Genomic DNA, 14027 nt, shown 5'->3' with positions numbered 1-14027 from the left:
GCCATATGTTTATCTGGTGCATCACGTTTGCAACCAGGCAATCAAAATGCATGACATGCATAATTAACCGGGCAAACGTAATGCACCAGGTAAACGTATGCAGTCCGACGCTCGCAAATGCTCGGTCGGACCTGACTAAAGGATCGTCTCCTATGTTTCAAACAAACCGGGCAATCGGTGGAACACAGGTTTGCTTGCGAGAGGCCGCCGTTTCCGACGGCGGGTCGGCGGACTACTCGGATTGCGTTACCTCGGCGGTTTGGTGCCGCCTCGATTCCTTATCCTCGTTAAATGGGGACTTCGCCCCCATTACATTGATCTCAAAATAAATTTCATCACGAAATAATAAACGCATGATAAAAATTGCGCTGCGGCGGTAAATACGTAAGTACCATTTGTTCTTATCTATTCTTTTCACATTTTCATTAAGAATGTTTATGTTAAAGTTACATGTTTAATTTTCGGAATATTTCATAACCCATGCTCATTTCTGAATGATCTCTTGGTCTTAAAGAGCAATACGGAAAAGAAAGAAGACAGCATGTCAATTGTGCCTACACTAATTTCTAAAAATAACACAGCGAAGTCTTCGACATCTTTTTCGAATTTCCTCATTACAATTTCTCAGTTTACTTCGTAACTTCCTAACAGCAGATTCGACAAAACTCATAAACTGATTTGTCGGATTTTTTCCTTCTTCATTCGGGTAAACATCCCATTCGGGTAAATGTCGCATTCGGGTAAACGTTGCATTCCGGTAAATGTTCATTCGGGTAAATGTCCATTCGGGTATATGTTGCATTCGGGTATTTGTTACATTCGGGTGAATGTCATTCGGGTATGCGTTACATTCGGGTAAATGTGCTTCGGGTAAAAAACAAAAATTAATGTTTTTCGATTATCCAGACCGGGGTCCCCCCTTAACTCAATCAAAAATCAAGAATAACTGATTTATTTAAAGATACCGTCATCCGTTCTCAAATTTCATTGTTTTTTACCAATTAAATGTTTTAAGAACTAAGACTACAGAACTAGTAGAGAATTTACTACGATTCTACTTCTGGACTTTTTCTGAAAAATCCTAGAAAATCAGGGAATTTCTTTTCGGATTTTGAGTCGACACCCCGATAAAACAAAATCTAGCCTACCTGTAGTATATGTCAAACCACGTTGAACTCAAACAACATGCATTCATGTAAGCATACATGCATACGTTATACATGAGAGAGAGAAACGAATTCAGTCTGGAAGAAATCACTTCATAATTCAATGAATTCCATTTTACGGGGAAGAATGAAATGAGATAGTCGAATCGTAGAGGCAGATAGCGACTAAACGCCCTTTTCCGTTTCCGTTTCCGTTTGTGCATGTGCTCTTTTACTACCACCATTTCGCTCTAACACGATCTTCGTCTCTCTTTCTTTGTCTACCATCATTTCACTAACTCCATTTCCGGTCTTTTATAGTCGTTTTCAATTAACCTGAAGCCACTATTTCCGAAATGGCACAGGAATACAACATTTGAGTTTCATTGACACCCGACACAAACTCTATTAAAATTATCAAAATCTGTTCGCTGATAAAACATTCTGATTTGACACTCTTACTGAAAAACGTAGTCTAATATAAAACAAAATCCTGTTAGAAAGACATAGCTTCGACGCGTAAAATGCAGTGGCTTTTAAATATTGATGTACGGTACAAGTGCAATGTGTCTTGGCAACGAGTTTAAAAGAAATACTCTTTTGAAGTACGACGAATTTTGCACGCATTTCACGCGTTCTCATTTCGATCGCGCAACGAATCGTTAAAGATTTTTAAAATGTACACCATATTCAAATAAACAATTCCTTGATTCACCGATAGCCAGTGCCCATCGGGAATGAGGAAGTGGGCCTGCAATCTGTTGCAATCTATGAGCTTATTAATTGAATCAATTGCATTATTTTATTGAGCAAGCGATATTTGTTTCTCATTAATCAAAAATCAAATCTATGAACAAAAGTCTAGATGAGAAAGATGACCGATTTGTATAGTATTACTTATAGTAGTTTCATTACTTTGCAGATGCATCACCGGATCATACGACAGAACGTGTCGCATTTGGAACATTGAAAGTGGTGATGAAGAGAAAGTACTCAAGGGTCATGAAAATGTTGTTTTCTCTGTAGCATACAATTATCCAAAATGGTACGTTCTAAATTACAGCAAATAACGGACACAAAACAACTCACATTTCGTTGAGAGACCACTAAATCGATCTCGTCAGGTAACTTATCGGTACTGTAAGTACCGGCAAGTTGGCAATATATCATTATTTTACCCTAATACGCATCCCTCTCCTATGCTTACATGAAACATAATGAACCATACATTTACAGCGATCGCATTCTGACGGGTTCGTTCGATAAAACGGCGAGGATTTGGAATCCCACTTCGGGCAACTGCCTGAACACATTGTGGGGACACACAGCCGAGATCGTTGCGGCTGAATTCAACCCCAATCAGAGCGAACAGGTGGTCACGTGCAGCATGGATAACACCGCACGTGTGTTCCATTCAGAAACAGGACAGGAGGTTCAGCTATTGGATGATCATTCAGCTGAGGTGATTTCCGCTCGGTTCAACAGAGATGGAAACCTGTTGCTAACGGCATCATTTGATGAAACTGCCATTATTTGGGATATGCGAATGAAAGAGTAAGTTATGAAGCTTCGCGTCTGTCTTAACAAAATAATAATGATTGTTATCTTACAGACATGCTATCGTTATCAAAGGTCACGAGGCAGAACTGAGTAACGCAATTTGGAATTTTCAGTGTTCACTGGTGGCGACTAGCTCCTTGGACAAAACGGCAAAACTTTGGGACGTTCGCAAGATGGAGTACTGTCAAGCTACGGCAAATCATAAAGACGAAGTTCTAGATGTTGCATTCAACTGCACGGGATCACGATTAGCCACCGGTAGTGCGGATTGTACCGCCAAAGTATGGGATGTTTCTGGCAACTTTGAGCTGGTCACTATAATGGCTGGCCATACGGATGAAGTTTCGAAGGTTACATTTAGTCCACCAGGCGGACTGCTGCTAACAGCTTCCGCCGACAAAACGGCTCGCATATGGAACTCTGTGACGGGAATTTGCACGCAAACACTGCCAGGACACGATGGTGAAGTATTTTCCTGCTCATTTAATTACTGCGGAGATGCCATCATCACCGCTTCGAAGGACAATACATGTAAGATATGGAGATGATACGACTGGTTCTCGGGGCAAGCCTTTAAAGTATGTAACTGTATGAACATTATCTCTAACTACAAATATCATAAGTTATAACGGGCAAGGATGTAGGCCATTTACAATAGGAGATTTCATATCCGTTGCTTCATATTAAGAGTGCTCAATTCATCTTCTCGTATGTCATCGTAGTAAAAAGTTGCCATCATCTTAGTAGCCAAAATCATTGCCATAAGCTACATAGTTTTATAGTGTTGAGTAGATTTATCATAATATTATTATAATGTGTAGTAGACAGTGTACATGAGATAAATAAATATTCACATTTCAATATTCATATATATTTTGCTTACATTGGAGGGAGAACTTCATCGTTACTAGAATAAATAAGCAACTCGAATTAATTTGGCTTCCTTATCCATACCACAACCTCAAAACCATTTTCTTCAAATCTTAACAGTTTAATCACTGTAACTTGACGTAGAAAATGATAATATATTCTGTCAAATATATACCAGGAATTTGTGTTTTTAAATAAAATGCTTTATTTATCATTTAAATTTAAATTATCATCTTCAAAATAGGCCCCTTCTGGAGCAATGTACTTTTTCCAACGAACAATTCAGTCATCGAAACACCTTTTCTATTCGTTTTTATGTCTTCATTGCTGTCAGAACGGGTCCCACGAAGCGATAATTTGTGTTTCTTTCGGGCAATAGGAAAAAGTCACACGGGACCATATCTGGAGAGTACGGTGCTTGCTCAATCACATTCATGCCATTTTAGGACAAAAATTCGTTCACAAAGATCGATCGATGAGCTGGTGCATTATCGTGGTGCAAAACCCAAGTGTTATGCTTCCACGAATCCGGCCGCTTACGACGAATTTTCCCTCTCAAGTGTCTCATAATGCCAAGATAATAGGCTTTTTTGACCGTTTGGTCCTCCGGAAGGAATTCCAAATGGACATCATATCAAAAATCAAAAGTTAACTTATTTTTAATGGTGCTGTAAACAAACTGAATGACAGATCGCGCTCAAAATTGACCACTTAATATCAGACCATTGACAATATTACCAACTAAAAAAAATTAAATTTTGAAAAATGGTCAGTGGGAAAATTGAAAATTACAAATTTCCTGTATATATTTACCAGAATATATTTTATATTCAATCCGTAGTTTAACTTATCAGAAAAGATCCTAATATAATAGGAATGTGTTTGACCCTTTCTGTTGTATTTCTTGTTGATATAGGTTTATTTCTCCGATTTTTCGCAATTTTTTTTTTTTCAAACACTCACATATGGGATATGGATCAGTGTACTTTCAACGCTGGAACTTCAAAACAAATGCACAAATGGCATGGAATAGCTGGCCGGATTTTAATGTTGTTTCATTCGAGTTATAATTTTGTATTCCCTATATCGAGTGTTTTGTGCATTTTGATCGACTAATGGGTTTGACATTCGAATAGGGTCGAACGAAAAATGATCGAGCGAATTACATAATGGAATTTGTCTAGGCGATCGTAACAACAACTATTTTCACTCAAGGGGGGACCCTGTTCTGGAATGTCGAAAAAAATAATTTTTTTTGGGAAGCTTATGCCCTAAGAAATATTATCCTAAAAGGATTTTTCGAAAGTTACAGCCAAAAGTATGAGGTCACCTCAAGAGATATAGTATTGCTGTACGAATTTTCAAACGCGTTTTTCTCGAAACCATATTTTTTCAGCTGGTGGTATCGATAATCATTATTCGTGCACTCAAAATATGAAAAAAAAAACATCTTAAAATATACCTTAAACAATAACCAAAATATCCGAAAACTTCACTCCATTCCTAACGTCCGAAAAAAAATCACGAAATCAATTATTTTTCGACCTTCCAGACAATGGTCCCCCCTTAATGTTATTTATTATGTCTTCCGGAAGGAATGTTTTCATTTGAACAGAAAAGATATTGGGTTGGGGAAAAAGAAATGTCGTATTTCTGATCGAAATTTGACGCTTTATTTAACATACTTAAAATTATTCAATTTAAGTCAAATATGCGCCGTTTTGATCGCAAACTTATTGCCATTTATTTATTTATTTATTCGTTTTCGATTTAAACGTACAGACTACTAATTACTCCTAAAAATCTTAATTCTATTTTTAAACACGCATCGATTGATTTCATAGTCAAAACAGTCATTGATATCGTTAAAAGCACGGAGGGCTGTGTCGAAAGGGTTAAGGTAACCGTAACCGGGCCGACAATTTGTGAGTTCCTCAGTTGTCGAGGGGGCACGTATAGAGGAATGTCCTGCAAGAGTTGAGCACAGTCAATGTTGCCACGTAGAATGTCAATGACCATTAGTTGTTGAATTGCTCTGCGCCTGGCATTTTATGTTTCCATTTTGATTAACATGCAGCGGGCAGGATAATCAGGCAGATTTGACGAGTTACTCCACGGTAGGTTTCGTAAAGCAAATCGAATAAAGCGCTTCTGTATTCTTTCAATTCTTACGACCACGGATACGTGATAAGGTGCCCAAACAGGGGCCGCGTATTCTAAGCCACTACGAATCAGGCTGCAGAATAATGCTTTCTGTGCGTAGATGTCGGTAAATTGCCAAGTGAAGCGTCGAATGAAACCAAGAATAGTAAAGGCTTTGGCTGTGATGAGTGCGACGTGTTCATTGAATCTAATCTTGGAGTCAAACGTGACACCAAGATCACAAATCGAGGTAACGCGCTCTAATGGAGAAGATCCGATAGCGTATTGATGTTCTATGATGGTGTTTCTTCGGAAAAATGGAATCACCTTGCATTTGTTAATGTTGACGCTCATACCGTTTTCATTGCACCACAATAGCAGTTCGTCGATGTCTTTTTGTAGAGCGAGACAGTCGAGTGCAGTCATAATTACGCGGAAAATCTTCAGGTCGTCAGCAAACATTTGTTTAAAAGATGACAAACGGGGACACAAGTCATTAACGAAAAGAACAAACAACAGCGGTCCAAGCACGCTTCCTTGTGGTACTCTAGATGTAATTTTGAAAGTTGAAGAACGCGTGAAGTTAATCGATACGGAGAACTGACGGTCTATTAAGTAAGATAAAATCCACTCAACCAGCCAAGGCAACTTGATTATCCCCCCTTATAAAACCCCCCCTCCTTATTTGCAAAAAACTCAGACAGCCAGTTTTCGCAAGCCAACTTAGTATCACCAAGATCGTTTTGCATGGACCGGAAGAGATGATAATCACTTGGAGCCAGGTCCGGACTATACGGTGGGTGTAATAGGACATCCCATCCGAGCTCCCGTAGCTTCTGGCAGGTCATCGAAGATGTGTGAGGCCGAGCGTTATCCTGGTGGAAAACAACACCATTCCTATTGATCATTTCTGGCCGCTTCTGGTCAATCACTTGCTTCAAACGGTCAAGCTGCTCACAGTAGAGAACCGAGTTGAGGGTCTGGCCATAGTTGAGCAGCTCATAGTGGATAATTCCCTTCCAATCCCATCAAGCACACAGCAAAACCTTCCTGGCCGTCAATCCGAGCTTGGCGATGGTTTGGGCCGACTCACCGCGCTTCGACCACGACTTTTTTCGCTTTAGGTTGCCGTACAATCACAACACTGTCAAAACGACACTTGTAGCATAGATTGTCGTCTTTAAATAACCGTATAGTATAACCCGATGCGATAAGTACAACACAAGATATGTTTAAGTGTTGCCATATATTGACAATATACGACATTTCTTTTTCCCCAAACCAATATTAAAAGATGTATTCAAGTTACGGTGGTTTCACTTTTCCCGAGCCTTAAAACATTTAATCGTTTATATTGAATGATATGCGCATATATTATTATTTTGTTTTCTCCTCGTTTTCTTTTTCATGTCCATCACTTGTCGCCTGTATAACTAACAGAAAGAAATACCGAAGAAGCACAATGTGGTATATAGTCACAGACAAGCTGAACATTGGACAAAATACATGCTTAGATACTGAGTAGCTAATGTTTGACTAACAACAAGCTGGTACACAAGTAAGACCATTAGGCTATCGTGAATGCTTTGAACTTTTTCCATAAACTATTTTTTTTAAAATATTCTGAAATGGTAAGTAGTTTTGGGTGTACATATTTGTTACCGTCATTTATTTCTGAAACTCCAAGCTAAATTTATAATCTAAAACATTGTTCAGCACTGGCCATTTTCCCTTCGAGTTGCTCTTGAATCCCACGACTTTTGACATAGGACATAGGAGCAATCTTTTCGCCGGTGTTAGCTCACAACATGAGACGATGTGTATCACAAGTTCAATCAATTCGGGCACAATTCACGTCTTTATCGTGTAGGTCTTGCCAGTGGCGTCGACTAGGGGGTACATGATTTCAGGGGCGCAGAATGAACCGAATTTATATGAATAAATTGGATAACATGATTTCTGACGGGGGGTGGGAGTTTAAATCCACTCTTCCACCCGGGTGAAAAGCTTCACTCGACGCCACTGGGTCTTGCCATTACCAATTTACGTAACTGTGGCCCAGGATGTCATAATATCGGACATATTGTTTGATTATGTAAAAACTACAATTATAAGTTTAACTGACTGCTGATTAAGGAGTTCGAACGGGTATACTCGCGCATTTCAGATTATGATAGCTCGAGTAGTCACGATCTTAGCACCCAATGAGATCAATTCATTACAGCAGCCACACGAATTTCCCAATAGTGCACTCATGGCCATAGGATACTCAATATACATCACCTAGTTATGAATTTATTACAACTCCCTACAATGTTCCGGAAAACGTGTCAACGAAGGAGAAAATGCTATTTTGATCCATAATACATTTCTGTAGTCATAGATTTATTTGACTTAGGTTTATATTTATGTAGATCTTAACTATTTAGACTTGTGTTTAAGAATGCTAAATTATGACTCCTTGTCTTCTTCTGCGTAATTGAATAAATAGAAGAAAAAGGTAGTAATGGCTTCAATGATATTTTTGTGTACATTTTTGAACAGAATGTGGTTCCGAATTCTACCACGTTATCTCATCTAACCCTTTCAAAGGATACAAGTTTATACAGGAAACGATATTTTTCTTGGCTTCCATTTGATGTATCAAAAGAGAAAAAATACAGTTTTTGAGCAATAAAAAACTCAATTCAAATACAATTACTCCAAACAAACACAGTCCTATGTCAAGATACCGTCCGTGCTCCTAGGCCCAGACCCATGAAATTTTTATTTGGTTTTCTTTTAAAGGAAAACCAGAAACCGGTAATTATTTGAGTCGATTCTACAATCGATCTAATCTTTCTTTTTCATAAGAAAAGAACTGAAGCGTGACTCAATTTCGATCTCAAACGCAAGAAAACTATATTTAAATGACTGGAGCAAAGTATACCCGATAAATATCAATAAAGTGAAAAGTGCATGCCTCACGGCTAACATCTCCGTACCTAATTGATATCACCAGTAACAAAATTTTTGAAATCGAAGTAATTTTGATCCAAATGTATTACTCATAATAACTCCTCATAATCGCTCCTCAGATTGAGAGCAATGGTTTACTGACACATTATTCAAGAACGAAGAACTCGAACCCAATTTTTGATTCAAGAAAACAACATTCGTATTTGTTGTCCAAAACTCTATCATAAGAAGCACTCTTTTTTCACACAAATCATTGCAACCTTTGTTCAGTGTTATCGCCAGCACTTCGAACCATCTCATGATCAACTTTGGGATTGAAACTCACAACAACCGCAAGCAACTACACTGCAGACTATCGATATTCATACGATATTCATTGGCTAGACGTAAATCACTGATCACTCGTTTCACTGGCAACTCTTCAGGTCGATGTGGTCCAATTCATTCAGCCTTTTTACACAAAACCGGATTTCACTGGCGCTAGCAGTAAATGCTAAGTGCCCTCTGGAGCGCAGAATCCGGATGCTCTTGCTTTGAAAGAAATTTAAGCTGGTTCAAAAATGTGAGTATATTAGTACAGACGCGTAGCTAAAATGAACCAAATTGTTGATACCCAGGACGGAGAAATTAGATATCGTAAACTAGAATCGAAACGAATTATAATTTCTCCGATGATTACGACACTGGTTACAAGCATTCTTGAACGAGCCAAAAACGAAGCCCAAAATTTATATAAATCGCAATATATTGCGTAAATCTATCTCGGCCATTTTTGTCATCGAACATGTTTGTGGTTCATCTACACTGGACACTTAATTTACACAGATAAATGAATGTCCATGACGAATCATCACACGCACATCTAGATAGTGTTGTGCTCCGTTCTCTACCACTTATGAATATTCTACGCCAATGCGAATATGGTAATAACGCATTCCAATTTTATTCTTTCAGATTTTGCTTCGACAGAAATGCATCAAATATTTCGATTCACCGCAGAAACGGTAGACGCATGACCACCACAATAACAAATACAAGAAACTAACAACTGACAAAAGTAGCGGAAAATATTCATTGTTGCCCTTTATAGACCAATAGTACAAAAATAGTTGTTTAGTGCTCATCACATTGCATCGTATATTGTCACTCATAATCATTCAATTCCGAGTAAATTGTTGGAACCAGTCAGTTGAATGATAATTTGTAACAGAGTCATGATTACTACAACCGGCCTTACACGGTTCAGAGTTTCGTGTTTGTGATAAAATTAGACTTAAGAAAGTTGTGTGATTGATTGGATTTATGTCTTAAAACTCTTAACAACTCATCACCCATGAACTGCTTATCAGGTAAAAACAATCTTAACATTTGTGTTGATGGATTCTCTGGGGTTGAAATAAACGTGATTCGAAAAAGCACATATCACACAGAATACATCTATCGTTGTCCATGAAATAACCAAATTCGCGTACAGATTAGAAAGAGTTAAATTATTAGAACATACGACTTCCCACTAGTTCCAAAAGAATAATATACTCCGATTGTAGTTTTGATATAGAAAAAATAAAAAGATATTATATATTGCCGAAACATTTAGAGATGACAGGACGCAGATTAGTAGACATCACGATCGTTAAATAAACACCAAAAAAACTTGTCATTAAAGAAACACGTGTTATTGTTGATAGACTTGTTGGAAATGGAAGAAAAGTTTTCATTGATTGAGAAATAAACCAAATAATATCAATAACTATATTAAAAGCGGAACGTGTTAGTTATGCGCAAATAGACAATAGTTTATAGGTTATTACATAATTGGGAAGAAATTATTCTATAAGAAGAAATGAAAACTACGAGAGTCAATGAAATATGAACTGGAGTTTCAAAATATCGCCAACAATATGAATTTGATTGTAATAATGCGCAATATCTGATTAGCTTTTTTGATGTTTTAGTGACAATTTCAAAAGTTCAAAGACTAGTTTCCCTGACTCTGGCAACTATGGTCTCTACAGGCATTCCGTCTTTATTTTGGATGCGGTCATAATTCACGTTGACAGTGGAATAGTGTCGACGTCTGGTGGTGACTTCCAAATATGGGACATAATTTGGGTCCCAACCTAGTTAGTATAACCTCTATCAGATTAGATGACACGAAACCAATTTTAATTTGTTAGAACACGTATTTCTGATTTTTTTAACCATTTGACTATACATTTTTAGCATTGTTACTGAAACTTCTCATCATAATATAAAGTTTTCTTCAAAAACTATTTTCGTACAAGTTTTTTTCATCACATCCAAAAAAAGTGTTTTTCGTTTAAACATAATACTAATTTGGTACGGAAAAGTAAATTTTCATTCATAATTTTAATTTTAAAAAAGTGTCCATTCCGCCCGAAAATCTATTATTTTTTAACGTTCCCCTGAACTATTAAACGAAACTCAATGCCGTCAACGCGGATACTTTCTCAGAGACAATGATTTCTTGACATCAGGTTACGATGAACGGTACTGTGTACCCTATAGCTGAATGAATAGTCGGATTTATCACTATTTCGATCAGTCTTTTGTCCTATGATCGTTGAACTCGTGCGCACGAATCGAAGTACTGATCGAGCGATTAACGCGCTCTACAGGTTTAGTTTGCGAGTGATATCTCCAACACCGACCGAACGGAATTATGAAAAAACATAAGTCCAGCAATAGGTCTCCCGAGTAGGCACCGAGATGCTCAGGAAAGCGTATACTTGGGTCCAATTGCTACATGGATCTACGATGAGCAGGATATACTATTTCACTGCGCGTGACCTTGGCAATGAGCTTATATGATCATGAGCTATGATCTGCCAGGATTGATTTGACAGGCGTATATCTGCCTTCTGTGGAGGGGTTGACGCATTTGATGGTTTTATTTCTCGAAACACATTTTTGTACGGGCAGTCTTAAATTATTGGACATTACTAATGACCCATTAGGCAAATAGACCATGTTGTATCTTAGGTGCAATTGGATAAAGGTATCTTCATGTTGGTTTGGAGATCTGAAACTCAGGTACAAGAACAATATCATATAATATCAACACTATCGCGTTTTTTTTTCTCGCATAATCTTCTTGTGGATATTCGAGTTCATATTGTTAACAAAAATCTCACTTTTCAGTCCACCACTACCAGTTCCTTACCAGATCAAGAGTTTTATATCGAAATGATCAGAAAAAACGAACTTAAATAAACCCACTACTTTTTTCCATTTGCTGGCAATCTACGGATTCCGTAGCGAAAGAAGCGCTCATCTATTAAAGCCAAGAATGAATCCAGACAATTTTTGATACCCTGTTCAGAAGTAAAGTGTATTTCACTCAAAGCGTGTTCTATCGATCGGAACAAAAAATAGTCGGAGGTCAGAATAGTCGGGCTATAAGGCGGGTGAATCAGAATTTCCCATCCGCGATTTTTTAAATAGTTTTTAACTCGAACAGCAACATGAGTCCAAGTAATGTCTTGATGAAATATTATCGACTCGTGTTTGGTTGCTTAATCTGGACGGTTTTCTGCGAAAGCTCGCATTAATCAATTGTTGCCTGTAGAATCCTCCATTGATCGTTCGACCTGGTTTCAGCAGCTCAAAGTGGATCACACCCTTTTGATCCCACCAATTTCAGAGCATTACTTTTGGTACCGTGGATATTCGGTTTTGGTTGGCCGGGCTTGACTTACGATCTTTTGTGTTTTGGGTTGTCGTAGTGAATCCATTTTTCGTCTCCGATAACAATTAAGGTAAATGATGTTGGTTTGTCCGATCTTGGGTATTTTCACGCAACTAGTAAATGCAAATTGATTTTTCTTCATGAAAATCACAAGCAATCTAGTTTGGATTTGTTGAAAAGGGTTCAAGTCTCTAGTTGCTAATGATACCATAAGACGTTCAAATTATTAATTTTTTTTACGTGTTTTACGATTTTCTCCAAAGAGAAACTATGATCATGGTTTATCCACCTCTGATCATGATTTGTCCGAAAATGATCATGGTTTGTTTGGTTTTAGAAATCACCATTTTTGAATGAAAAAAAAATTGAATTTTCAAGTAGATGCTGCATTTCTCATTGCTTGATCCATTCATAATTTAGGTTTTCTTCGGAATATTGCCTTTTATTGGGCATTTTACAGGTGAACTGCGCTCAACACAGAGAAACTTTATTGCTTCTTCGCGCAAAGAACATCAAAACAAAACAAACAAACTACAGCGCGCTAAGCGGTTTCGCTTAGTGTGTTTTGGGATTTAAAAATTTTAAAATATAATTCAATTTTTGAGCAAAAAATTTTAACGATAATGTCAACGCAAAAGTGCTACAAGATTGCTTTCATGGCATTCAACACGATCTACTGAACCTAATAAATGAATCTCTACGAACTGGGCACGTGCCAACGGTTTGGAAGGAATCCCTTATGATTCCGATCCCCAAAGTTAATGGGAAGGATAAAGCCGAAGAGTGCCGCCCTATTAGCATGTTGCACATATTTGAAAAAATGTTAGAACGTGTTGTGAAAGTCCAGCTGATGCATTTTGTAGATAACAACAATTTGCTAATACCGGAACAGTCGGGATATCGAGAGGGACACCCTTGTGAAACCACTCTGAATCTGGTGTTAGCAAAATTGAAAGAGAATATTGAGGCGAAAGATACTATATTTACGGTATTTCTGGATTTTAAACGCGCTTTTGAAACAATTTCTAGGCCCTTATTGTTACAAACATTGGAGCGCAATGGAATCGTAGAAATGTCGTACAAATAGTTCGAAAGCTATTTGTGCGACAGACCTCAAAAGACTCGTTTTAATTATTCTTTTTCCGATCCCATCGGTAACTCACTCGGGATGCCGCAGGGAGGTGTCTTAGGGCCCATTTTGTTTATTTTATATATAACTGATCTGCGACGGGATTTTACGATATTGTGACGCTAATTTGTTCGCGAATGATACTGCCCTGTTCATCGCAGCTAAGGATATATAAGAAACCGAGGAACACATAAACGAAGATTCGGATTCTCTGGCTCAGTGGCTTAAATTCAAACAATTGAAATTGAATGTTGGCGAAACAAAATACATGCTAAAGCAAACTCCAGTATAGACGTCAATTTTAAAATAGATGGTGAGATACTAGAACATTGCAAAATGCAGATTGCTGCAAAAGGTTTTGACCCCCCTTGTAGTATATTTTTAAGAGTCTTGATCCACAACAGCTTGGGACCTTGGCAGTTCTCGCGACTGACGTTGATCGCAAATTACGTTTACGACCCGGACATATTTGACGCTGTCCCATGCTGGTGTAGGAACAGAAGGAATACTCTTA

At 37.9% G+C, this 14027-nt stretch overlaps 1 protein-coding gene across 7 annotated transcripts in view; it reads left to right on the top strand.

The window, feature by feature from the left end:
- Positions 1–14027, top strand: part of LOC129777839 (dynein assembly factor with WDR repeat domains 1) — a 30653-nt gene extending 16626 nt beyond the window's left edge. Inside the window, exons 4-8 of one of the 7 annotated variants that reach the window (XR_008743305.1) lie at positions 2068–2190; positions 2382–2699; positions 2758–3236; positions 7158–9237; positions 9630–14027. Coding sequence is in view for 1 of the 7 variants with exons in the window: in XM_055784383.1 (XP_055640358.1) it covers positions 2068–2190; positions 2382–2699; positions 2758–3253 (937 nt within the window). In the remaining 6 variants the exon portion in view is untranslated. Of the gene's footprint in view, positions 1–2067; positions 2191–2381; positions 2700–2757; positions 9238–9629 lie in introns of all 7 variants that reach the window. The other 6 variants (XR_008743304.1, XR_008743303.1, XR_008743302.1 and 3 more) reach the window with 6 other exon arrangements.

This window comes from Toxorhynchites rutilus, chromosome 3, assembly GCF_029784135.1.
Source record: "Toxorhynchites rutilus septentrionalis strain SRP chromosome 3, ASM2978413v1, whole genome shotgun sequence".
Taxonomy (NCBI): Eukaryota; Metazoa; Arthropoda; class Insecta; order Diptera; family Culicidae; genus Toxorhynchites; species Toxorhynchites rutilus.
The sequence above is the reverse complement of the archived record's forward strand: the minus strand, read 5'-3'. Positions and strand labels throughout refer to the sequence as shown.